General features: G+C 42.6%; 1 protein-coding gene across 4 annotated transcripts; it reads left to right on the top strand.

Annotated features, from left to right (window-relative positions):
• Window positions 1-307: 307 nt before the first annotated feature.
• NAB1 (NGFI-A binding protein 1) lies at window positions 308-26,406 on the top strand. Of its 4 annotated transcripts, XM_032114220.1 has the most exons (9): window positions 308-488; window positions 2,843-3,016; window positions 5,694-6,527; window positions 11,998-12,131; window positions 13,112-13,163; window positions 18,690-18,800; window positions 21,134-21,275; window positions 22,494-22,643; window positions 23,743-26,406. In XM_032114220.1, the coding sequence occupies exons 3-9, from the start codon at window positions 5,709-5,711 to the stop codon at window positions 23,832-23,834; spliced, it is 1,500 nt and encodes a 499-aa protein (XP_031970111.1). In that variant the 5' UTR covers window positions 308-488; window positions 2,843-3,016; window positions 5,694-5,708; the 3' UTR covers window positions 23,835-26,406. The 4 variants fall into 4 exon arrangements, with proteins under 4 accessions (XP_031970111.1, XP_031970114.1, XP_031970110.1 ...); XM_032114223.1 differs by lacking the exon at window positions 2,843-3,016 and having other exon boundaries at window positions 22,494-22,619; XM_032114219.1 differs by lacking the exon at window positions 2,843-3,016 and having other exon boundaries at window positions 309-488.
• The last annotated feature ends 618 nt before the right edge of the window (window positions 26,407-27,024 follow it).

Raw genomic sequence — 27,024 nt, forward strand, 5'->3', positions numbered from 1 at the left:
GGGGGCGCTGCCGCTGCCGGTGCCGCCCCCGCCGGGCGCTGCGTCACGCGGCGGCCGCGCGTGGGCGGGCGGCGGAGCGCGCGCGGGCTCTCGCCATGTGACCGCGCGGGAGGGGGCGGCGTGCGCGGGGGGCGGGGGCCGCTCCCTCCCTCCCTCCCTCCCCTCTTTCCCTCCCCTCCCCTCTTTCCCTCCTTCCCTCCCTCCCTCCCTCCCTCCCGCCCGCCCGCCCGCTCGTCCCCCGCGCGCGGCGAAGGTGCGGCCGCGACGAGGCGAGGTGCGGCGGGGCGGCCGCGCGCCTCCCCGGCGGCGGCGGCGGCGGCGGTAGCGAGGCGGTGGCGGGGACAGGCTCGCCCACCCGCCCCGTCGATGGGAAAGGAGGAGCCTGGGCGGGGGGGGCGCGGGCAGGAACTTCGGCGGGGCTGAGTCTGCGGCCCCGGGACGGCACCGAGGGGAGCCCCGGGCAGCCGGCGGCGGCGGCCAACTGCAGAGTACGTGCGGGGCGGCCGGGGGCGCGGGCAGCGCGGCCCCGGCGCCGCGGGGCACAGCCGGAAGGAGCGGGCGGGTCGTGCGTGGGTGATTCCCGGAGAAATCCGGCGCGGGGGGGACGGGGGAGTGGGCGGAAAGTGCAGAAGCGTCCCCGCCGTGTGTGCGCCGCGGGGCGGGGGGGCCGCGGGGCGGGGGCGGCGGGCGGGACGGCGCGGACGGGACGGGACGGGCGGAGGAGGCGCCCCGGCGGCGGGGTCCCGGGCGGGGGGCGGTGGGGCCGGCGTGGCACCGGCCGCCCCCCGGGCTCTGTGGGGCCGTGCCCCTCCGCGGCTCGGACGCGAGGGATTGTCCGGCCGCGGCGGCGCCCCGCGGGGTAGCCCCGACGGAAAAGCCGCCCCGAGGAGGTTCCTGTCACCGGGCTCAGCGGCCGCGAACTTTGTGTGGGGAGCGCAGCCCCCCGTCCGTGCCCGCGCTGTGGGCTTCTTTCCCGTGGGCTCCATCCCGCGGTGCGGGACCCTGCTCCGGAGGTATTTGTGCGCTCGTCTCGTCCTTACGCGAGGGGGTTTTTGCACGTTTCAAGTTTCTCATTAGTTGCGGCGAGGTACGGATTTGTACGTAAACGCGGAGCTCACTCATCGGCTGTATTTTGGCACATCTCAGAGCTAGACAAGACTATTTAATTTGCGAAGTCTCTCTTCTGCAGCTACATGTAATTTTCTCCTCCTGCTAAAAGTCCTTTGGAAACGCTGCAGAAATGTAATGAATATGCAAAGCAGCCAGCTCTCAAACCCAAACCCAGTTTGTCTTCAGAGACTTTTCAAAACGCCCAAAGTGATCAAGATACATTATGAAATAATCACTTTTGCCTAAAATACAGGGAAGTGATGTTTCACACTTTCTCCTTGTATTCCTAATTTAATTGGTGACAGCTCAATTAGAATTCACCTGAAATAAAATCTCTAAAAATCAGCTAGAGTTGCTCGATTGCTTTTACTTCCAGTGCAGCCTTAAAAAGCAGGACAGCTGCTCGTGAAGTCCTTGTCCCATGCGTACATCCCACAGCTCCCGAGTTTTCCTTTTCCCGGTGCTTCACCCACATCCACCACCTGCCTACTTCATCCGTGTATCTTCCTGCCACCTCCGGGAAGTGTGCGGCTCGGAGCGGGCACGACGAGGAAGGAACGGGTGTTTTCCAGTGGTTAAAGATGCTGAGCGTGGCTGCTACTGCCGCTGCCCGCTGTCTTGATAGAGGAAGCAGGAATAGGTGCACTAGCTGTTTACAAATATTTAAGATCACTCTGTGCTGTCTCTGTGGTTTTTGTTTTCCTTTTTCCCAGGAGTTATGTTTGTGGTCAGAGTTAAGGTGACAGCCAGCGTTTGGAGAGGAGGGCATGGCATGTGGGGTGATGGGCTGTGGATGTGAATGAGGTAATGTGGAAAATCAGAATGCATGGTTGTGGGTTGCAAAGGCTGAGTGAAAATCTAACTTGTGACTTCCTGGTTCTCCTATGGCTATAACAGTATGCAGCCTTGCGTGTATTTTAAACAGCTTTGTCTGCTGTGGGGAGTTTTCTGGCTTCTTTGTTTTTTCTATATGTGAAAAACATAAGAGATGGCTGCTCTTCCCTGTGTGTTCTGATACTTCTCACTGGTATGGACAGCAAGCAAAGAAGGGAGAGAAGTAGCAGCTCAAGTGCCATGGTTGTGTTCATTTATTCCTGTAGACCTCCCTGTGCAAGCTTTGCATTCCTGCCTCTTGCTGGGAAAAGGGTTTGCAGTTGGCCATGTGTTAGATGTACCTGCTTGCTCCTGAGGCAGCAGATCGTTCTGGCTGGCTTCTTAGGGTTTGCCAGAGGACATGACCAGGCTGTTACTCCTGAACCAGGTTGGTTTGGGATCACAGATTAGACAGCCTAAGACTTATCGAGCAGGCTGCACAAGAGGGGGATCACACATGGTGCCCCAGGGCCTTATCCAAGATGCTCTTCCTGGTGAGGAGCAGACAGGAGTAGGCTGTGAGCTCGTCCTGCATCTTCTTGCTGTGTAACCTCTTCTCGTGCTCACCCTTTGTCCCAAAAGCACAGTCCCCAATGCACTAAGAAGTGAAAACGGTGGAAAGCAGTACTTCAGGTCTCTTAGATACAGCTTAAAGGTCACCTGAAAGATGTGGGGCGCTGAGACTTGAGTGGGTGTGCTAAGGCTTTGCGTAGCCGGCCAGGTGAGCAGAGCCAGCAGCAGCAGCAGTGCCAGGTGTCCTTTGGGTTAACCTCCTCGGGTTCTGGCAGTGCTATGCTGCTTTCTCAGCACTCCTTGCTTGTTGCTTGTCCTCTTCCTAAGCCTCATCTTACTCCTGCAGGTGGACTAGCATAGCTGCTTCCCGGGCTTTGTAGGCTGTGAGCTGGGCTGAACGAGGGACCGGACCGGTCATGTCTGGAGAAACAGCATAGCTGGCAGCAGGAGAGGCCATCTCAGAAAGGGAAGGGAGCCTTCCCCTTGTTAAAATTTAGAAATAACTTGGGATGGCATTGAGGTGAGTGCTGGAGGAACTCTGTTTAATGCAAGGAGAAAAGAGGTCAAAAGGAGGAGTGTTTGAAAATGCCTTCTCTGCAGAAATCAGTAGCAGTTGTACGTGGAAAAATTGCTCGGCCCTCTCAGGAGTTAGTGTACTGAATTTGAAAAACAGAATGGGTCTGTAAAGTATGAAACAAAGGGATTTCAGTCTTGCTTTAAATGCAAATCGCAATGCAGTCTGAACCGTGGAGTCACTGCTGACACCTCCATAGTACATATTAATCCAGTTTTATCTGTCATGAGGAGATTTGTTGATTAGAAGCCTCTAGGTAAAGGCTGCTTGTGGACTGGTGCTGCTCTTCCAGCCTGTGGGCTGGAAAAATGAGTTCAGTTCCATGGCTTGCCTGGAGCTCTTAGGCTCTGTGTAATTTCACTGCCACCGTCCTTCCAAGATTCAATTTAGCTCTCTGCAAAGAGCCCATTTATGTAGATTTATGTAGATTTTGTGCTGAGATTAATGACTTTCAGAGGAAAAGGGTCTTCCTTTAAAAGTTATATAAGTTAATTTGTGGTATTGATGGTGAAAAGTCAGGAGCGTTTGAAATGGGAGGGTAGGAACAGTTTACTGAAATACCACTAAACATAAGCTGTTAATTTTGTTTGTCTTGACAAAGTTTGTCTAGAGTGGATTTTTCTAAGAAATCTAGTCAAATAATGACATTTTTAAAATAGTGAATTCTGTGCCCTGAAAAGGGTTACTTTTAAGTGATTTTCCTCATTTTCCTTGTTGCTTCTTGTATCTTTGGGTGTAGACAGTAGGTGATTGATTTTCTGCAGTTAACTATAATTTCTGAAGCCAAACTGTGTTTCTAAACTTTGTAGCTCTTAAATGTTTACAGTTTCACCCTGAGTTCCAAAGAGTGTAGTTGATTAGCTCTGAAGCTCACCAACAGCTCCTTGAGGTAGCTGCTCAAATCTAAACTGCTATTGCTGTCCCTTCTGCTTTACGCATTCTGGCACACAAGGAATGATATGTTCAGCTGGTGGTTTGGGGGTTTTGTATGTTTTGGGTCTTTTTTTTTTTTCCCTGGGCTCCATCTCTCTTCCTGAAGAGATTGAATGAAGGTATCCTGTTGCTGCCACATACATTTCTGGAAAGTTTCTGTTGGCCTCTTGATTTTATTTTTCTCTAGTAGAGTTAAATCAGAATTTTGTAGTAAAAGCCTGGTCTTCCAGATGCCTCCTGAATAGAAGTTGGGCTCTGTTTGTTTCGTCTGTATATTTGGCTTGCTGAAGAAAAGGCTCATATTTAAAAAAAAAAAAACCCAAAACACCCAGACCATTTCTTTATAATATTTTACATGTTTTACAATAGGCAAAAGCACATACTGTAAAAATAATTTCTCTTGGAGTTTTGATAACCAATCTCCCAATGCCCCATAGCAAATGTATTTGCTTGCACTGCAGTTTTGGAGGAAGGGGAGTTGCACATTATTAAAATACTTTTCCCCCAGCATGTGCAAATCTTTCTGTAGGTATTGTTTTTTAGGTTACTACAGTGTGTTTTTTCAAGTCCAGTGTGATAGTAGAGCCAGAGCAATGTTAGCAGACCTGCTCAATGTTTCAGTTCTGTTACTTTCTCAACCAAACTATAAATTACATGCTTTAGACCTTATTGATTGGTGGTTTAACTTAATACAGTAATACTGGAAATTATCTGCTTGTGGCTGTGAAAGCCACCGTAGAGTGAAGAGGTGTGTGTGTGAGATCTTAGAATTCTCTTGAGGAGTTTATTATTTGTGGTATAACTGGATAAGGGGTTTATGAAGTTGAAACTTGTGCAAATGTTTTTTCCTGCCGCCGTAAGGGCTGAACACTGCAGCAGTCTGTCTGTTGGGAGCCTTTAAGCACAATTGCTGTATTGCTGAGTGGTATTTCATGTCTCAAGTGTCAGTGACAAGGCAGCCTTGTTAGCAAATGAAACGGGCAGGTGAACGCAAACTAAGGTTTTTAAACTATATATGTTGGAATCCATCAGTATTTTTGCTTTGTCTGCAGCAGTTGGTGGTATAATTAAGATCAGCAGAGGCATTAGGTCCTTTTTATGTGAAACAGGTAAAACTGTAGAAATACTTGGTTCTTAAAACACCCTTTTACTGACCCAGCTTCGTTAATCCTCTGGGGTTCTGTGAAGCACTTTTCTTCTTTGCTTTCCTTTTACAGTCCTCCACACTTTAGGGGGGAAAAATGATGCGACAGTTAAGAAGAATTGAAGCTGATGAGCTTTTCAGGAAATCAAGTATTCTGTAATTCTTCAGAATGTGTTTTGTGATCATTTTGATTTTAAGATATAAGAGAATTGAGTAGAAGCTTTGAGCGATATTGACTGACATTCTTGGGAATAAATATGAAGTGGGAATGTTGAAAACAAGCTGGCTTCATGTTTGAATCATCTTTTTTGTAGGTACATCACAACTATCTGCTGATTTGGTTTTTTTCCAAAAATGTTTCCATTAAGTTAACAAGTCAAAAAATAGAGCTTTTGCCCCTTTTTCATTTCAGTGTGTGTTCTTGTAATGAGAGAAAGAAATGCTCTCCTCTGACTTGACAGCCTTGTGGAAAGATGAGTAGTGGGACAGTGCATCTGGATGTCAGTGCTTTGGTGCTCATCTTCTCTCTGTTTTTACTGTTTGCAGGTTCTGTCATCCGTGATGGCGTCAGCTCTACCCAGAACCCTCGGAGAACTGCAGCTGTATCGAATACTACAAAAAGCAAATCTCTTATTCTACTTCGATGCCTTCATTCAGCAGGGTGGTGATGATGTCCAGCAGCTCTGTGAAGCAGGGGAAGAGGAGTTTTTGGAGATAATGGCTCTCGTAGGCATGGCTAGCAAGCCACTTCATGTCCGACGGCTGCAGAAGGCTTTGAGGGACTGGGTCACAAACCCTGGCCTTTTTAACCAGCCTCTCACCTCCTTACCAGTCAGCAGCATTCCAATATATAAGCTGCCAGAAGGGTCTCCTGCGTGGCTGGGGATATCCTGCAGCAGCTACGAAAGGAACAGCAGCACCAGAGAGCCTCACCTGAAGATTCCGAAATGCGCTGCCACGACGTGCGTGCAGAGCGTGGGCACGAGCAAATCTGATGTGGTGGGGAGCTTATCACTGCAGAGCAGCAGTGAACCAAGACTCTGGCAAGGACACCACACCACAGAGAGTGAGCACAGCCTTTCCCCGGCTGACCTTGGCTCTCCAGCCTCACCAAAGGAAAACAGCGAGACGCTGGATGCTGCTGCTGCTCTGTCAGTTGCTGAATGTGTAGAACGTATGGTTCCCTCCCTGCCCAAAAGTGACTCCAATGAAGTCAAGGAGTTACTGAAAACAAATAAGAAACTGGCAAAGATGATTGGTCACATCTTTGAGATGAGTGACGATGACCCTCACAAAGAGGAGGAGATCAGGAAGTACAGTGCAATATATGGCAGATTTGACTCGAAAAGAAAGGATGGCAAGCATCTCACCCTCCATGAGGTAAAACACCTTGAGTGGCACTAGGCTTCCTCCCCTATTCTTACACCTTTGATGAGATGTGTTTATAGGGTGCAATTGTTGTATGGGTACTTCTTGCTGAGTGATGAGAGTCGTGTATTTGGTAGTTGTGTGTAGGCAGTCCTGGCCCAACATGGAAATCTCAGGTACAGCAAAAGTCCCCTTTTGTGGGTGGGTATGGGTGGGTGTGGGTGTGCACGTGCTGATTTCAGCTTGGTGTCTTCAGACTGCTTGGTTGCTGGTGCGGCCTGTCAGGCAGACGGGTTAGAAAGTTTGGCACTGAAATAGCAACCAGAATTGCACTAAGCATGGCCTTTGGGATCCTATGGATTTGGTACATTTTAAAAGAGGTCCTGTCGTGATATTTCCTTGCAGCTTTGAGAGTAGACTTGCTTGGAAGATCAGTAACTAAAATTGCTTGTGTCTGATGTGGTTACTACCCTCTGCTGTCTTCCCTCAAGACTCTGCTCTGTAGCTTGTGCACTTGAGGTAAAAAGGATTCTGTCAATGAGGTCCCTAAACCCAGTGGCATGGATTTTTTATTTTTTTACTTGGATTGGGATGAAGCTCAATTATACAACCTGTGGTGTTTTTTTGGCACGGTGGTCTTAAACCTGTCAAGTGACATGCAGACCATATGAGGAGGAAGGGAAAGGACTGTCTCCAGTATTCATGGGTGGCTGTAATCTGAATGTTTGTCCTTTAATCCCTCAGTAGCATCTCTTCCCTCTTGTCTTTGAAAGTCCATGTGGGCCTCCCTTGCTCCTCTTGTGGCATTCCTGAGGCTCACACTGCATGTGTTGTAATGCAATAGGTGTGTCTGTGTGGGGAGTAGTTTCCTAGAGCCAAAGTACAGTACAAGAGGAGAACAAACATTAATTCAAAGCAGTGCCAAAACACTGTTGATATGAATGCTGCATCAGCATTTTCACAGTTAACAGTGATTGCAAAATTTCAGTTGGATTTAAAATTTGGCATGTAAGGCTTAGCTCCCAAAAGGAAAAGCAGTGTTTATGTTACAGGAGTGCCAAAAAAACTGTACTGGCTTTAGCCTTTTTTTGCTTGAAGAAGAAGTTTTGTAGGTATGTGATCCATAGCATAAGACTGAGTTCTCTTTATGCTTCGGAGTAGAAGGGCAGAAGGAAACAAGGCGTATTTCTTTACATTTTTGTTTATATATTTACATTTATAAGGCAACTGCACATCACCAGCAGTGACTTGACAAGGGCTTTTACTGCAGACTGGGGAGACACTTCCACAGTAGTCAGCCACATTCCTACCACACAGTTCTAGTTGTGCAGCTTTCACTTACGTGCTTTGTGGCTTTATGTCAAACACTTATAATCTATGAATTCATCCACTGTGCAAGATGAGATCTCATCTTACTCCCCTGACCTTGTGGAAGTCTCTCTCGTAACAGAACAAGTTGTGTATGAGATGGAGGCAGGATTTGAAAGGATTAATTGTGTAGATGCCCTGTGTACATGGCTGCAGATTCAGGATTCAGAGAAAGGGGGTTCTCCCCACCTGAGGATGGAGGCACTTGAGGCGTACAGCATGTGTGGCTGTGTGCTTTCACAGCCTCTCTCTGGAGCAGCGACTGCAGAAAATGCTCTGAAATCTGGGCAGACTTCTTGTTTAGGATAATTTTCTGGCATCCAGCAGTGTACTGGAAGGTGGGCTCCGGGGCACCTTTTGTGTAGGCTCAGGCATGGCTGTGCAAAGCTGGAGGTATGAACACTGGGGTAGTGATTGAAGGAGCAGGATAGCAATAACCTGGAAGAAAGGACAACTGCTCTGCCTTGTTAATTTTTTTTAGTATTGCACTACAGATCTTTACTACATCATTGTAAAACCACGTTTAAAAATGGAATGAGAGCATGGTTTGGCTTTAGGAAATATTTCTATCACTATTGTGATTAAGGGCACAAGATCAAAGGAGTCTGTGGTTGACTTATGCCTCACTTACGCATGTGGGGCCTCGCTGAACTTGATGGGAACTGCACACATGCAAGCAAGAAGAATTTGCTCATAATTGGTTTACTGTTGGCTTAAAGAGGCTGGATTTCACAAAGTTTTGTCTTGAACAGTTTTGTCTTCATTTCTTTTTTAAAGCAGAAAATAAATAGCAGCAACGAGACCATTTATTTTTTGTTTAAAATCTGGTAAACCAGAGTTTGCCTTTTGTAAACTCAGCCTCAGTGTGGTTTTGGTTTTGATGGCTTAAACAATTTGCTGCTCAGAAGGAAGGACCTTAAACAACCAGGGAGGTAAGTTTCTGCTTGTCCAGAGACTGTTTTTCTGCACGTGTTAATACATTCCAAGGCTGTCATTCTGCTCATTCTGCCTTCCAGTTCAAGGTTTCTCCTTGCAGCTGGCAAGGAACAGCTGAATAAACTTCACTGTGAATTTAAAAAGCTTAAGTAGTAGTTAGCTTTTTAATGTAAAGATTAGGGTATCTCTGGGTCCTCAAGCACAGAGGAGTTGTGTGTAAACTAAAACCTAATGGAATTATTAGTGGTGAATTAGGGAGTGTATTTTGTTTCAGTATGAGCACTGAAGTGTCTCAGAGGGCTGGAGCAGCCATTAGAGGCCTGTGAGAGCTGCAGACACTGTGCTGGTTTGGAAGTGTATGCTCCTGGTAGGAGTATTTGCATAAGGCATTAATCTGACATAAAATCTGATGCGGAATCTTTCGAAGGTGTTCCAAAACTAATAAACATGATGTTTTTAATCCATCCCATTGTTTCAGTATTACACAGCTTTTCAAACACAGAGAGCACTTAATGTTTAAAGTTGGACTGGAGGAGGGATGAGTGCAAGGCATGCCCTTGAACTCGGTGACCCCTGCAAGTTCGAGTCAGATTTGTAACTTGCGTGTTTATATTTCAGTGCTTGTCTCATACCTATAAAACAAACAAAAAAATCCAGTTCAGGGGAATTAGAAAAAAACCCAATAAATTTTATCTAGCTTGGTCTCTTCCATTTCTTTTGCTGACTCACCAAAACAGTACGGTTTGGTATTTAATTATGTGGTTTCTAGTGGGGGAATCTGTGAACCCCATCAGATGAAAATATACCCACCCATCTCCTGCATGGTTATGTGCTGCTCCATATCCTTAAGGCTTCCAGCACACAGAATCTTTATTTTTAGGCATGCAACACTTTGTATCTGCAGTATTATGCCTCCTGAAAAGCCAGGAAGCCATGGTGCACTTCAATTCAGTAAGTCTGAATGTGACCTGAAAGAGGAAACCAGGAAAAACAAGCAAATAAACATTTGGCTTTTCTCACATATTAGGATAAACAGCATTTGCCTACAACTACCCAAAGCATTTTCAGTCATTTCAGCTCTTTGCAACCTCTCAGCACTTTGAAGGATAAAAAATATCTCAAATTATTTTGTAAGCATTAGCCATATTATTCATCCTTGGCAGAGTAATAGCTATCACTGTTACAGAAATTAATGCCTGCTTTGGATGGTAATTCTTTTAATTGGTGTTGTATTAATCTTATATTGTATCTTCTTCCTGTCTGTGTTTTTTTCTGAAAAGACAGACATTGTAGAACAGCTGTTCCTGTCTAAGGGGTTATAGTTTGTTATTTTAGTACCTTGTATTGTAGGAACATAGTAACCTGTTTGCGCCCTTGTACATCTGATCTCTGTGAGATTTGGTTTTTTGTCTGTACAGAGGCTAAAGGATCAGGCAACATATCTAGTTCGCCTGTTAAAAACAAGTTTGTGCTCTGATTAACATTTAGGCACCATAGGAAATGCCCTACTGAGATCAGAGGCTTTTAGGCTTAACACAGGAAAAATTGCTTATGAAGTATTAGGAGCAGCAGTTCTGTGTGAGATTTTACTGGAAATACTGCACAGGCTGCTGAGAGAAGACTCTCGGCTCTTCTTGATACATGTTTTTGTTTTTCCAGCCTTCCTGGAGAACAGGTGTCACTTTGGGTAAAATAAATTTTTGATAGTTTGGATGCCATCAGGCCCCGTGGCGAAGGACGTTGTTCATGTCTTGTGACAGCTTCCATCCTTCAGGGATGGAGCGTGCAGCGATTCGGGTGAACTGCTGGCCTCTGTGGTTTAATTCACAGGTAACACTGCAGTGTGGTAGACAGCAGGGTGAAGGGGTGAGCTCTTGGCCTTCTCCCAAGAGACGCCCTGTAACTGCAGACCTGCTGGTCTGTGGGAGCAGTGGGTTGGGTGTCTGAGGTCGCACGTGGGCTGTCCTGCCTGTGCGGCTGCTCCCGGCGCTGCCAGATGGAGGGTCGGGGATGGCATGTCTCCATCCATCATGGATGTGCTGACTATGCTGTGGAAACCAAGCTGCTCCGGAATATTCACTAGTCTGGGACAGATACAGAACATACTGTTGACAGTAGCTCCAAAGCAGCTGTGCTCCTTTGCCAGAAGCCAAGCCTATTCAAAGCAGCTTAATTTCTAGAAGTAAAAGAGTAGAAAGAGTTGTGGGCACTTGGTCAAAACACCTGTAGTATTCTGTTGGCCTCTTGCTGTTATGCCTCATTACACGTTCTGGCTGTTCTTCAGCTGAGGAAAAAAGTGAGAAAATCTCTTCAAGCTCTGCTTCCTGTGGAAGGAGCTTGGAATAGCCTCTCCAGCTATGTTGATTTGTGTCTCTGATTGCATTAATAATGTTGTGTCCATACTGCTGACCATAGGCTTCTTGGAAAGCAGTATTATTAAGCTGATATAATTCATGACAGTATCACCACTTCCTATAGGCTTCTGAAGAGCATTGCAAAACCATTTTGAGCCTCAACTTCAGGCTTTTTCTTCCCCGCCTTCTTTATGAATCTTTTGCCAGCAGCAGAGGCACTAGAAATGTGTCCTGGCAGGCTCAGGAAAACATCCTTGAAACAAGTTACATTTGATTCATGTCTGAAGATAGTCTTCACAAACACGAGGGTGAGAAACATAGCTAAAAAAAGTTTAATCGTTTCTTAAACCATCACCTTCTACAGAATTTATTCTGTATTCACCAGGGAAAGCCATCTGTACCCACACTCTCAGGGTGGTTGTTTTTTTTTTTTTTTCCCCCAAGTCCTGGGCATATTGCATTTATAAAAATAGTATTCCCTGTAAGCCAGGCTTTGGAAGCCAAACACTGAACGTTCAGAGCTACTGTTTTATACTGAGATTTAATTAATGCTGAGATGAGGCAAAAGCAGTGCACATTGAGACAGTCCTACAGTAATGTTTCACTTTATGCACCAACTACATTAATATCTTTTCTCTTCCGAAAGGCTTACCTGGTTTAGTAAGGGATATAAATAAACTGAAGAAACCCTCCAAGGTTTAGTGTACAATTATAGGTAATTTTACTTGCCATCAAAATTTTCTATTATTTCAGAAGAGGTACTTTTACAAGCACAGTAGGTGAAAGTATGCAAAATCATGAGTGCCTGTTTGTTTGATTTGCAGCTAACAGTTAACGAAGCAGCTGCCCAGCTGTGTGTGAAAGATAATGCCTTGTTGACCAGGAGAGATGAGCTCTTCGCCCTGGCCCGGCAAATCTCTCGGGAGGTCACCTACAAGTACACCTACAGGACCACCAAGTAAGGCTTCATTAACTCAGAGGGTCTTTACTTGTAGGGAACTAAGCAGGCTGATGGCATTTCTTCTGAGGCACTAGAGACACTTTCTTCTTGCTCTTCAGCCAGCAAAATGCTCTTCTGAGAAAAGGAGGAAAATGCTATTTGAGTCCTGGAGCTTTTAAACTGATAAGATTCAGCTGTCTTGAATTACCTTTTTATTTGCTCTCTAGTTTTCCAAGTATTTTGAGGATAGTGCAGGTTGAGAGGCATCTGAGAGGCTGGTATTTCAAGCATTTAAGGCATTAGTGTATTTTAAGGTTAATGTAAATTGGCAGAGTAGCCATAGATGCTCAAGGCATCAATTTCCTTTTTTCCATATACAGATTTGGCTTGTTAGCCGAAAAGATAAGGTCACAGGGAGTGGCCTACAAACTTGCTTTAAAGGAACTGAAGCTGAGTCCTAATTTCAGTTGTTACTGTTCTGTTAAATAAACTGCTGTTATGAAATGGTGACACAGCCTTAACAGCTTTTAAATACAATTAAAACCTTAGAATTAGCAAGTATGATTAAATGTCTTGATACTTTCTTTAGATTTTAGATGTTAATTCCCTTGCCTGTAATGTAATACCCTTCCAAAATACATTTTTCTACACTTTAGAAAGTTTTCCTTTGTTCCTCTTTCTTTCATGGAGATTCATATGAATATACATCCATGCTGAATAAGCAATGCCAAGGGCATTTCTGTAATTCTCTGGGCTGTCCTTCCTCTTTGGAAAGAAGAATCTGTGAATCTCTTCATGCTTCTGAAAACAACACAAAATGCTTGTGCTCCTATAGTTGAATGACTTTCACTGCCATGTCAAAGTGAATTGGGGGCTTTTTTTGTGCATCTCACTTGTTCTTCCCCGATCTACTTTTTTTTCCTTGACTCCTTTTCATTATTATTGATGGTCGGGGTTAATGTGCTGTTCACTGATCTTGTATGTGTCTTTTCTTCTAGATCTAAATGTGGAGAAAGGGATGAGCTGTCACCAAAGAGAATCAAGATAGAGGTACAGTAATGTGACTCCTGTATTTTGACCTGTGCATGCTAAAATTCAGTTTTGTTTTGAAGGGATCTGTCTTAAGGAAATTTGTCAGAAAAACATTTGATAGACAGTTGATGGGTATGACAGAGAGAGGGAGGGTGGGAGAACATCACCACTGTCTCTGTAAATGTAAGTGCTTGATGGAGAAACCTGTAGGAGCAGGGGTAAAGAGTAGGATTTGTTTAATGGTAAAGATACTCTCAGTGTTTTGCACTCAGAGTGAGTAGGAGGGGAGGAATGGGACTGACTGACTTCCTGTGGTGGAATAAGCTCAAGCACTATAGGAGATGTCTTCCCATAAGGCCTCCTGCTTTTCAGTTAGCATGAGGTGGAGTTTGCCTAATTCACTGGAGTCAGCTGTTGATCATGTCCAAAATACAGAGTTCTTGATAAGGACTGATGGCAGAATATTAGCTATCTCTGACCATGCCATAAATTATGACACTGATCGTATTGAAAAGTCAAAAACTAATTAAAAGCTATATATCTCAACACAAATGGTTGTGCCTGTAGATGTTAATTTACAGGTTTTTGTAATGAGTTTTGTGTCAAATGCATGTATACATGGCTGATGTATACACTTGCACAAGATGTTGCTTAGGGAGATCCTGGGAATTTCTTGTTAAGAGTGCAGGAGCAGCAGGAATGTAGTTTAGCTTTTTCTTCAGTTACCACTGCTGGAAGGGAAATTTGAGGCCTTTTAAAAAGTTACTTTTAACAAAAAAAAAAGTAAAAATAAAAAAATGTCAGATGTACGTATTTATACTTATATACTTGATAAGAATAGCAGATCTTTCTTTTTAATTTGTATGTTAAACAAATTACTGTTTCACTGTTACATGGGTATCTAATTTATCCTTAGCACTGTGGGTGTTTTTTATTGTACTGTCTACTCAAAAAAGGTGTAGGTTAAACGTGTATTAGAATATGAGCTAGACCTGAGCTAGATTTGTATGTGACACAGATAGGTGATATATTCTTGAACTGTAGAGGAAAATTGCAACACATTCTGAAATGTGTTTCTTGTATGTAACGCATTCTGTGATAAATGAAGCACTGTATATAGGACGGCTTTAATTTTTTTTTCAGTACTGCAATGCTTTTACCTGTACAAAGGCTTTTCCTGTGAGGCAAACCCTGGTGAGAGCAGTTGGTTTTGAAAAGGCAGTTATGAATAGGTACAGAGGAATTCATCTTATTTATTAAGTTCCATCAGCCCATATACTACTGTAGTTTTGAGTTTTTGTAGTGCAAAATATACATGTGCAGTGAGGATTTACTGGTAGCTTTGGTAAGTCAGTAATGTCATTTATGTGTGTCAGGATTTGCTTTTGACCTATGCTTGTTCTGTGATCCACAAAAAAGAGCAGGGAAAAGCTGCATTAAATGATTTTATCCAGCTTCACCATTATCAGCCTTGACCAACATGTTGCAGGATGGTTGCTTGAGCCTCCTGTCTTTTGTTCAGTCCAGCCCTAATTTGTTAGAGCTGGTGGGGAGCCACTCCTCTGCGTGAAGTAGTATTTCAATGACTTCGATTTCAGAATAAGGAAGTTTTTCCTTTATTCAGTAATAATTGATGATGAGCAAATGTCTAAAATGACATGCTGCAAGGGAGGTGCTGTTTTTTTACAGGATCTTTATTGAAAGAAAGTGTAAAATTAAAATCCTGAAACATACAGGCTGAAACTTGAGGTTTTCTGGAGAGCAGGAAATCTGGACAGCCTTAGGGGATGTGTATTCTCCTATTTTCTGCATGGTGAAATCTTAAAGAGTCTGGAAGGCCTGCTTCTTTTATACCCATTTTTGTTCAATAATTCTGAGAAAGGATGTTTACTTGGGTTTAGTTTTATCTAAAATTACCAGTTATATTTTAAAATGCTTGTGAAAATTTTGTGTCCTAATTGTACAAATTACTTTTTCAGAAATAGGTCATTTTTCCAAAATAACAAATTGAAAATTAAATTGAATTAAATATTCTTTAATCTGATAGCCTAGCATTATTAATTTCAAAATTACCCATATTGTTATCAGCAGAAATGTCTTTTTTCCTCACAACTTTGGGAGTCTTCTAAGAAGGAGTAAAGCATTACTTCAGTGCATTATAATTTTGAGGTATGCTGTAAATTGTGGGCTTTACTTCAATGAAATGTAAAAAAGATGCAGTATGACATAGATCACTGCTGTTCTGGGTTCCTGGGTCTTGCATTTTGAAAAAAAAAATGTAAAAAATCCTTTTTTTAGTAGCATGTTCAGGGATTTTTTGAGAGTTTGTTTAGGTTTGGTTTTTTTTGGAAAGGTGAAAGTAAAAAGGAAAATGGTAGCAAATGCAGGTTTTTCCTTCTGTTCCGGGGAAGAATTACTTACACTGTTTTTGAAGTTGTAGTGCTTCATTGCAGATCTGTTCGCTCACTATCATGAAAACACAGAGAGGACCTGAACATGGGGTACTTTTTTGTTGTTATAACTAGCTCTTTTCTGTTTCTCCTTTTTTGTTTTTTTTTTTTTTTTGAGAAGGGTCATTTTGCCTTTCTGTTTTAAGGCCGAACTCTGTATTTTGATTCACCATTCTTTTAACCGTTAGTCATTAATGTCTCTGTGAAGCGTGGCCTAAAATACTAGGGCTTCAATTTGGAAAGACTTCACAGCCTGTTTGCATAGTGTAAAAGATTACTTAAAAAAAAGATGAGTTAATTTCCTGAAATACAATAACACTTTAAAAAGCCTCCAGAGAGGCTCTGAAGGTCATCCTTGAGCAGAGCCAGCAGAGCTGTGTGTGCGAGCTGCAGCATTGTCAATCTGCAGCCACGTTGTAAATTTATCCTTTTCATGAATATGAAACTCGCAAAAGCATTACAAAGAAACAATGTGCCATGAATTACATCAAATTACCTGTAAAAGGCTTTCTCTTCCCCTGCGAGCTCTCCCCCTCTTATTCGTTGAGTGGGTGGGTGAGCTGTGGGAGTGAAGTGTAAAGAGGAGAAGGGGAAAAAATTCCAGGCAAATGACAGACTAAAGGTGTGGAGGGAGTGAAAAAAGGAGTGGAGTGAATTGGTATTTGGAAGCAGATTATTAAAAAGGGAGGTGGTTCCTAAACCTGCTCTGGACAAAGAGCAGGACAGGCAAATAGGGATGGAAATGGCACATCATCCTGCAGACCAAGGATCTCTCCTGCTTAGGTGTTGTGGGGTGGGGGACCCCTTATTTTGTCATCTTCTGTGACTCAGTGCCGGCACCACTGAAAGCAATGAGCTGTTGTGGCACCAGCTTAGAAACAAAACAAGTCACAGGTACATCAGGCAGAAGTCGTGGAGGGAGAGGCTGTTCATCACTATTGGGGTCGACCAGGTTCCCTTTCAGAGTCAGCATGAACAGCCAAGAGAGGAGGAAAGGAGAGTCTTGAAAAATATTCTTGTTGTCTATGGTCTAAAGAAATTAATTTGTGTGTCAGCATCTCCATTCATCTACAAGAGGGATGGGAAGAGCTTTCAAAAACTGATTTCCCAAAGCTCAGTGGGAGTCGAGGGCGCACAGGCAGGGAGACCTGAGCAGAGGCTGTAAGGAAGCATCTTCCCTTGGTGCCGGTGTGGGTGGAGGAAGAGGAGAGAAAAGCCCCATCTCCCCTATTTCTGAGAAGGCTGAAAAGAAAACCGAAGTGTGGGATTTGTGTTTTTCACAAAAACAGCAAAAGCAGTAGAAGCTACTGTTTTCATAGGAAAAATGTCATTAGAGGGAGCAAAAAAGCACATGTGGGACTGGGAACATCTGCTGCTCAAAGCTGCTTGGAAAACAACTGAGCAGCAGCATGGCAAAACAAAAATGCTGCAGTGCATGTAGAAGGACCTCCAGGCAGCCATGGGGCAGAGCAGGTTGGTGCTTGGCCCAGTTTGCTCCTCATCCCACAGGGCGTTGGGGACAGGCAACAGTGGGAAGGGCCTCTGGGAACGTGATCCAGAACCACATCACTCTCCAGGAGTTATCTGCCTGACTGTGGGGTGACACAGCAGCAGGCAGCCAGACCCACTTTTGGGAAACAGCCTTTGGTTTTGTATAGGCAGGTGATCACAAACGTGTTATAAAGAACTGTTACCTGTTTTGTTGCAAAAATAGGATCCTGAGTGATAGGGTTTTGTGTGTTCAGCTTCTCATCTTCCTACACATAATCATTCTCCTCTCCCAAACAAATTCAGGTCTTAGCTATGAAAGTGGTCAGTGCTTGTGGGAAAGTGGTGCAAATCCTTTGTTTCTGGGTTAGGCTAGAGGCTTTTTGGCAGTTTACCTGGTTGTGAAGTTTTTGCATAGCTATTGTGTTTATTTGTTCCGTGAGGGAGTATGCTGGGTGTCTGAAAGCAATATGCAGCATTCAGACAGATTTTAGGGCTTTTTCCTGAGCATAAAGAATAGGTTTAATGGCATTACATTGCACTGAGGTTCTGGCCATCTGCCTTGGGTCAGGCCACTGCTCTGCAGGTCAGTGGGCAGCCTGCCAGTGGAGGGAACCTTGTGGTCCTTCCCCTGTGTTTTTTCAGAAAGATCACTTCTGTTTTTCTTGGGCTGTAACCCTTTTGTCCATCTATTGTCAAAAATGTAATTATTGACATGTATGTGTCTTTAGAATAGACAAGGAAAATGCACCTAATTTGGTGTATTTTTGAGACCCAGGTCTGCAGAACCTCAGTGACTGATGTCGTTGTTCTCAGGTTTGGGTCTGTCTTAAGATCTCTGGCTTCCTCTCACATTTTGACAGTTACCTATACTGTGCTTTTGTAAACATTTCTGGGTATTCCTCTAGGGCACATGAGCTTTCCTTTTATAATACCAAGCTGGATAAACTCCTCATCTTGAACCTTTGCTTCAATGGTTAATTTATTTTAATGGAGTCTGGCAGGCTTTCACAGGAGCTTTATTTGCTTTATTGATACATATGCAAGCTGCAGAAGAGATTTGCAAGTCATAAGAATTTCAGACTAGAAGAATTATTGAATCATGGTTTCCCATAGTCTATAAATTTTCCACCGTACTTCTGAAATGATGATATTTCATTTTGTGATACTAGTGTAGGTTCTGTGTGAAAAACGTTGAATCTCAGGAGGCTTTTCGCAGTTTCACAGGGTTAGTATATGTCCTCAACTACATATAAACTTGATTTCTGAAGAGTGACAGAAACCATAGGCCTAAATCTGCCTGTGAAGGCTGAATGTAAACTAGTTTAATATCAGTAACAGGGGTAGTCTGGATTCACCTGAGACTGAGAGAGATGAGATTGTCTGTGCCATGTTAGGTATATAGCAGTGGCTGCGGAGGGGCTGTGTTTTATGCACAAATTTAAATGAATTGGATAGCACAAACATGTAAATTGCAGTCCAGAATTTTCACAGAAGTTCAGGAATGTGTTTTTTAGTTCGTTTTTTTTCTTCTAAGTGTACAGAGAGGATGAAGAAAAAACAGTAATATGTCCCTCTTGGTTTGCTTTCTTTTTATGCTCAATAGGACGGTTATCCAGATTTCCAGGACACAGTCCAGACGCTCTATCAGCAAGACAAAATGCCACTTGCTTTGGCTAAAGGAAAGAGTGAAGACCCATCAGCTCTTAATTCCCAGGTAAACCAACTAAACTACACTGTGAATAACGCAGGCTGTGTCTTTGTACGCTGGTTTTGATGTGTTGTTGTTTTGATTACTAAATTAATTCCCATAATTTTTAAAAGGCTACCTAGCTTAGCTGTGATTGCATCACTCTTAATTCACGTTTACCTCCCAAAACTGTTCTGACACAGTACTACAGCTTTGCCCTTGTTAGTTCCAAGGAGGTAAGATGCAGCATAGTAGGGTTGAAAATCTGTGGTTGCCTGTTGGGAGCAAGTAGGGTAGTATTGGTACAGTATGTGCTGTGTTACTTGCGTTATCTGCTATAAATGGAAAGCTCAAGTTACTGAGTCGAGAGGAATAGAGTAGGCGATCTTGGAGTCCTCAGTTCTGACATGTCTTACAAGAAGAAAGGCCATTATGTTTAGGAAATAAGTGAACCTCTGGATCTGAGAGGATAAATTGGCTTCCTAAACAGCACCTAGCCTGGTGGAAGTGCAGTGATCCGGAGCAGACAGAAAGCTTTGTATAAATGAAGACAGGTTGCCGATTCTTTCTTTGTCTTTCCTGTATTATATCCCAGCCTTGAGGCAAAATACCCATCTTCTACTGCCAGTTCTTGCCAAGGAGGGATTTCATGCTAAGTTGCAACAAATTTATTTTGTATAGCTGATTTGGGCAAATGTAATCACCAAATTTGCATATAAGATTACATTTAGGAGTTACCCTCTTGTTTTCTGAGAATGGATGTGTTACCCTATCATTTACCACCTTCTATTGCAAAGTAGTGCTCGGTCATACAAATCTGTGATACATCAAATGCAATTATGCCACATGTTCTGATGTCACAGAATAATTACATGAGCTTATTTTTGTTTTGTATATGCTTTAAAGTTTTTGTTGGTCACTGCCTCATAACAAGGGACTACAGGTTTAATTCAAGCTTAAACAGATCTGCAACTCTGTAGGTTTTTCTGTGGTGATCTGAAGCATCGTTGAAGTTTAAAATTCTAGTTTTATCCCAAGTAAACAACAAAGATAGCATGAATGAGAAAGGTTTTATTTTTTTTTTCAAATTACTACACAGTTCAAAAGTTGGTAAAAGGAGTGACAGAATAGCAAAATTAAAGCACACTTGTAAGTAAACTGTTTGAAAATAGGGGGTTTTTTACCTTCCTCCCAAGACCAAGCTTGAGCTATCTGTGGTCTTCTGCAGACCCTGATGAGCTCTGAGCCAGAGTATGTAAATACTGGCCATGTCATTACCCTGCTGTCGGGGTCACCACTGTGCTGGAGAAGCCCAGGTTTTGCTGGTCTGTTAGGCTGTCATTGTACATTTAAATTATTGAACTATGCTGAGCAAGCAGCCTTTTGTGGGAAGTCAGGGCTTTCAGCATCTCCCAAGAAAAGCGAAATGCTCTGCAATGAATAGAGCTCTGTTAGTAGCTGAAACAATTATGGCATTACCTGAAAGAGAAATTAATTTTTCCTATCAATTGTACATGTTAAGTTTGTACACTTTCTGTTCTTATGTTCATTGTGGCTCTTCTAAATCAACTTTCTTGACTTGTGATTTTCTTCTTATTTTTGCAAGATGCTTATTTACATTCTCTCGAGAACAAGATTATAGTGAAAATTAGAATTCTCTTGGCATTAGAGTCAATGACAAACATTCAGACGCCATTTCCTCCCACGTTGCACTGGATTGTTTAGCTCCACTCTCTAGAGGTGTATAGGTCTTGTTCTTCTTCTAGACAGACATTTCACACCTTTATCCCCCACAAACATACTGTCATCCTACACTTTCAGAATGGCAGATTTTTAAGCTTGTGTAGTGCTGTTTCCTAAAATAAAGATTCCAAGATGTCTGGTGAAATCTTGGCATAAGTTTTTAGCAGATGTTGCCATTGCTCTTGGAATACTTTCTGGAATACTTTGTGAAGGCATATATTTGAACAGAGCTAACTGGATAATTATGACACTCTTTTTTGCTTTTCTTGATATTCTCTTCATGTAACCTGCAGTCCTAAAGTGCAGGAAGTGATTTTTGTGTGTTGTTGAAGAACAGAATTTAATGTTGCATTTCTATGTAGATGAACTACAACAGCTTGCATTTTAAGTATTCTTGAGTGACTCAGATGTACATTATGAAAATCTCTATGGGTGCAAAAATATTTTGTTTGCTTCATAGTTTTGAAGAAACCATAAAACACACATCTGTACATATGAGTCAACAAAAGCCACTATCTAGGCTGTTAGTCTTTTCATCTGATATTGTTTTACCCCTGTGTTTTGACTTGCTCTATGTATGTATAAAGAGAGAAATCTTTTTTTTGTTTTAATTGCAGTCAGAAAAGGTGATGGCAAAACAGATGGAGTTTCTTTGCAACCAGGCAGCGTTAGAGAGACGTCTTTCCACAGGGTGTTACAGGCAGAACTCGGAAGAGCACAGCCCCAATGGCATGTCATTAGATAATGCTGATGGACAAGGTATGGTAGCTCCCAGGCACGGGCGTTGCTGCCAGCAAAGACATTTGGTGTTATGCAGTCTCTGTCAATGGTGGTGTTTATCTCGTACAGAACCCTGAGCACTGAATGGACAAGAAAAGATCTCTCTCTGCCCTGAAGTGCTTATGGTCTAAATAATACAATCAGATGTACACTCAGGTTCTGTTCTGTTCCTGTTGTGTATCTGGCAAGCTGCTTTCCCCAGGGATAACGTGGGGAGGGAAGGAGGTTGGGTGCACTGCTGTTATTGACAGCAGGACTTTGCGCTACCTTTATCCTCAGTTTTGAAAAGAAACCAGAGTGTTGCATTTCATTTGTGTTCTTGTTTTGTGGAAATCGAAAGCAGGTAATATAGTTGGTACCCCTTTTTGTTTACCTGTTTGCGCAGTCTAGGAACAAAACCTGAGGAGCTGGCTATGTAAATTACTTAGCACTAAGCAGATTCTAATGATGTTCTTAGTAGCTTGTTATTCTTCAAAAAGCTTACAGTTCTGTGGTTCTTTTTGATTTACCAACTGGCTATTCCTTGTCTTGAATTAATTTTAGGAGTGTTTGTTTTGTTTGAGCGTTTTTGTTTGGATTGCTTTTTCTTCTGTTGTGAAATGAGACAAAATGTTACAAACAAAAGAAATACAACCAGAAGTTCCTGTGTCTGGTTTTTAAGTGCTAGTTTTTTTAAGGGGGTTGAAATGAAGTAGTAGAGGGACAACGAAGGGAATCAATACAAGTAAGTGTTAAAAACAGATTTTGATTTGTGTGTATTGGTCAAGCAATGAGGTACAGAAGTAATAATGAAGATTAGGTGTATGGATCTGGCTTTCCTTGGCTGAGCAAGCTTCTTTATGCCATTTAGCCATTGTGCAGGGGAACTGGAAATTTTTAGGATCTCAGAGGGATTGTGCAGTGGGAGAGGAAAATTTTTCTATCTCAAGGATTTTTGAGCAGAATAAAGGGTTTTTTTAAAAAGGATTACTTTTTTTTTTTTTTGGTCTGGCTGGGTGTCCCTTTCTAGCAGTGCCTTGGAGTAGTCTGTGAAGCAGTATATTTACATAAGCTTTGTTTTGCTAGAAAACTTCCCTGAGCAGCTGGAATTTAGGATGCACTTTTGCTGATAGAATTAATATGTGTTTAAGGCTCTACCTGTTTTTTAATACTGCTTTGCTTTTAATACATCACTGTTTCACTGTGAACAACTTGCAGGTGAAAGACCACTGAACCTCCGAATGTCCAACCTGCCAAGCAGACAGATGCAGCACATTTCACTTGATGGAGAGCAGCACGTTGGGAAATCTCTGTGCAGTGATTTGATCCGGCTTTACCCCAGTGGTGAGGCAAAGTCCCAGTCCTCGGGTTAGTGCTGCCCCTGAGAAATTACCCACCATTTCTTACCTTTCTGTGATGTCTCTGAGTGAAGCAGCTAGGAAGGCAGCCTGGCATGCATTGTGTGTAACCATGCCATCAAGGCTTTGGAGAAAACTCGAAGAGTGTTACTTGTTAATCTAGAGTCAGATTAAATATTATTTCGGAAAAGTTCAGGGGATGTAGTAACTGGAATCAGATAAGCAAGTTCTGGCATGTGTCTGTCCTCAGAGAGTGGTATTGACCCAAACTACTGCTGTTAAATACTTTAACTGCATCACAGTGACAGCAACATGATTATGACACAGCTTCATTCTGTATAAAATAATCAGGCTTTTTATAAAAAAGGCCTCTTTATTATAGTTTGTAAGGACCTAGCACTATTTCTCTACTGTGAACTGCATATCGTGCAGTAAGTCTTTTCCACCTGGGTTTCTAATTCACTGACCTCTGCTTGCTGCCAGTCTTGTCATTTACCTCTGGCATTCTAAGTTTGATAGAAGAGAGCAAGAAACCTTTGTGAAATCTCTGTGGGTGGTTTCAGTTTAATACTCAGTGTACTGAGATAAAGCCAGGAGTTCTTGAGACCCTTGAAACTTTGAGAGTAATAATAAAATCCCATCTGAGTTTGAAAGATGCAGTGGCAAAGAGGTTATTTGAAAGGCAAGATGCAAAAGTGGTTGTTTTGAAGACAGGGCAGAATCTTGCATTTTTCACTTTGGGATACTGTAATCTTGTCTCACCTCTTTTGCAGATTGTCCCAATCCCAGTGATAATTCACTTAGTGAAATCTCCAGTAGGGGATTTTTACCCATTGCCTCTCAAAATGCAAGTGCAGAGCACATCTCCATTAGCCCCTGCTCCCAGAGAGGGGTGAAGTAAATCTGTGATGCTTCCTCTGTCATCACTGTGGTGTAACTGAGGTGGTTCTAACCCAGCTGGGTTAAAGCCGAAGAGGAGGAGGCAAAATTTATTGATTCAACTGTTGATGTTCATATGGTTCTTGGACCTTTTTGTTGATTTAAGAACAAAATATATTTGTTTCCAACCAGTGTTTTAACATCTTTCTTTCTTTCTTTTCTCAATGCAGAAGGCCTTGGTATTTTAAAGGATTTTCCTCATTCAGCTTTTAACAACATTGAAAGGAAGGTCATAAAAACAGAACCCGAAGACACAAGATAGTCATTCTGCTCTGGGAAACAGTGTCATAGTAAAGAATGAAACTTCACAAGAGAGAAAAAAAACCAGCCTTAATAACCAGTGTTGCCTCATTCAAATAAGAGATTTCAATAGCCAAAGCCTAAGAACTGGTACAGTAATCCTTGGAACAGGAAAACAAGAGACACTGCAACTGAAACAGTAATACAGGTGAATAAACATTCCTGTAAAAGTGGTTTTATAACGTGGGAAGACTCACAAATTAATATTGTGGGTCTTCATTATTTAAGAATGTATTATGTATTTGTGTAACTTATCAAAGTAAATCTAGATGTCGGGACGTGTATTGAGTCCAGTAGATGTGGCTACAGTTCATTTTACTTGAAATTTCAATGTCTACTTTCAGTGTACCTAGCGTAGATATGGTTGTTAAACATTTGAATTAAAAATCATTGGAGAATTAGGAATGCAAACCTTGTGACACAATTAACAGCAAGTTTGCAACAATATTTGTAGAAAAAGGAAAATGCATACAATATTTTCATGGTTTAAAATGTTATGTGGATATAGCATTTGATAGACCTAGACCCTGATTCTGTATTATAGCAGATGTACTTGACACTTAACTATCGCTACATCACTTCCAATGGTTTCAGCAGCCTTTGTGTAACACACTTACAGCATAATACCTACATACAGGTCAGGAGTGTGGGAAATGCCAGTTAGAGTATGGAAGAGTCCATATGATTGGCTCCCATTTCCTTGGGAAAAACTGGGGTTTGATGTACCATACAATTACTAAATCTCATTTGGTAGGAAACTCAAGAGACCAAGTAGTATGGACAGGGCTGCAAGAATTGTCATTCAGACCATTATAACTTCGTGGACTTCTCTGTGGATCTTAAAAAAAGAAAAAGGCATCCCAAGTATGGCAAAGATGAGATACGGTGCAGGATTTATGCATTGGTGTAAAAGGTTGCACTTGATATCCAGAAACCATAAGATTTTTTGGAGGAGAGAGACAAGGAGTTATGACTTCAGCACGTAACTCCTTATTAAGTGCTGTCCAGCCCACATGATTCTATGAATATACTGTATACTGCATACAGTATGCCAATCCGTTTCTTTATGTATGTGATTAATTAACATCTGTATTCTTTATTTATTTGACAGTTTTTATTTTTTGTACATGTTCACTTTTGAAGATGTCATTTTGTCTAAGGAGGAGTAGTTGGCATATAACTTTGGAATTTACCACGGTGTGTTTGTGTGCATCCATCTTTCCTCTGTGCTGCTCTGCAGTCAGAACAGTTATATGCCTCCATTTCTGAATACAGTTTTTGCTTACAACGTGTTCTGGAGGGGAAAGGGAGAGCTGAAGAAAGTGAGTTACCATGCCAGTGGGTAAACTTCCCTATTCAGGTGTGCACTTCATGTCTGCAGTTTGCTCTGTGTCATAGGTGTGTATTAACGAATCAGTCTCTGTTGTACCGAAATGCTCAGCAAAATGTGAGCTGAAATGTCTACACTGCAGTCTCTTATCACTGTAAACATATCTAATTATTTTATCACTTGATTTGTGGAACAAAGCTTTATAGTAGAAACACCAGTAAAACAACTTTTTATACTATTAAAGTGTTTGGTTTTTTTAAAAAAAAAATGTTTCTTGAACTGTATGGTACTGTTTCACTTACTGAAGTATCTTACTTTAAGCAATGGAATTCACAGCTTTGCTGTTTAGGCGTAAGAGATTGAATGTGTAGTTATATTTCCTCTTTCCTGTTGTGTGAGTTAGTAGCACGGATGTTTCTTCAGTTTGTAACATTAACCAGTACCCTGGTTAGTACCTGAGTAGCTTTCATGAAATGTGTATGGAACTTGTTAAAGGACAGCTTAAGGTTTGAACTGTACAGCTTGAGCAGTAGAAGGCACCAAGCAGAAAACCTTTAGAGATGCAGGAAACATTTGGTTTTCTCCAGCATCTGACACCATCAAAAGTTGTGTGTGGGTCACAGAAGAAGCTCTGAAGCTTACTGGTCTCTTCAGTTAAAGTGAGAGGAAGGAAAAAGAACTTGCTAAGCAGCACGCTGTTTCAGTTGAGTCCAGAATTTATTTTGTAAACACTAATGTATTAAATTTGCTATAAATTAAAGTATATAACAGTTATATTTTTGAGTTGTAAATGCAGTACTTTGTGTCACGACCAGTTGGTTATCTCCAGAACGATATTTCAGTTTATAGTCCAACAGGCCATTTCAGTCTCAATAAGCTGGAAGCAATTTTTTTTACTGGTTTGCAGCTGTATGATTTTCTTTTTTTTTTTTTTAATCCTGGGGTGGGGGAGGTGGGAGGTACATTCCAAGATTGCACATACGCTTGGTAATAGCAAATACTCAAGCATTGGTCTTTCCATGACAAAGGTCTTGGTGGACTGCAACCAGGCCAGCCTCTGGAGTCGCAGGTAAAGGCTTGCCTTCGTCTGCTCGGGAAGGGTTGCTAGATCCAGGATCAAAGGCCAGCCCTGCAAATGATGCCTGTTTTATTCACATGTTTATATTGTTGCTTACAAAATAAAATTCACCGTGAGAACTCTTTAGTTTCCCCAGGGTTTGTCCTTTCTTTTTAAATTGTTTTCTTAAAGGAGATGTTAATTGGGGGGGGGGGGGTGGGGAAATAGGGGAGGAGGGAGTACCTCAAACTGCAGCTCTCACTGGAGGAAGCCTTTTCCTGCTCTTGTGGTTGAATCCTCATTTAGGGGTGGCCTCATTATGTGCACAGCCTGCAGGGCTCAGTGGGCCCAGGAAGGAGGGAGGAACTAAAACCCTGGAAGGGTCTGCAGCACTGAGGTACTGAGTTCCCTTCCCACCTCCTGTGCTCCTGCTTTTGCATGTGCTCATATTTACACAGGGTTGTAAACAGCACAGAGCTGCTAGGATGGGATGCCAGGCATGTGTGTAAGTGCTGTTTGGGAACTGGGGAGACAGAGCATTGCTGCCCTCAGCAGCTGCCACCCTGTTCCAGCTTGCTTTCTAAGCAGCAGCCCACATCTCTGCTGAGAGGTTGTTAGGGGGCAGAAACTGGATGGGAGATGGAGTGTAAAAAGGGAAGAGCAGACAAGGGAGCAAAAACATCAAAGAGAAGTTGGGGGGGCAGGGGGTAGAACCCCTCCATAAACCTTCAGAACATCCAGATTGCTGAGATGGCATGGAAGTCA

Source organism: Corvus moneduloides, chromosome 7, assembly GCF_009650955.1.
Source record: "Corvus moneduloides isolate bCorMon1 chromosome 7, bCorMon1.pri, whole genome shotgun sequence".
NCBI lineage: Eukaryota > Metazoa > Chordata > Aves > Passeriformes > Corvidae > Corvus > Corvus moneduloides.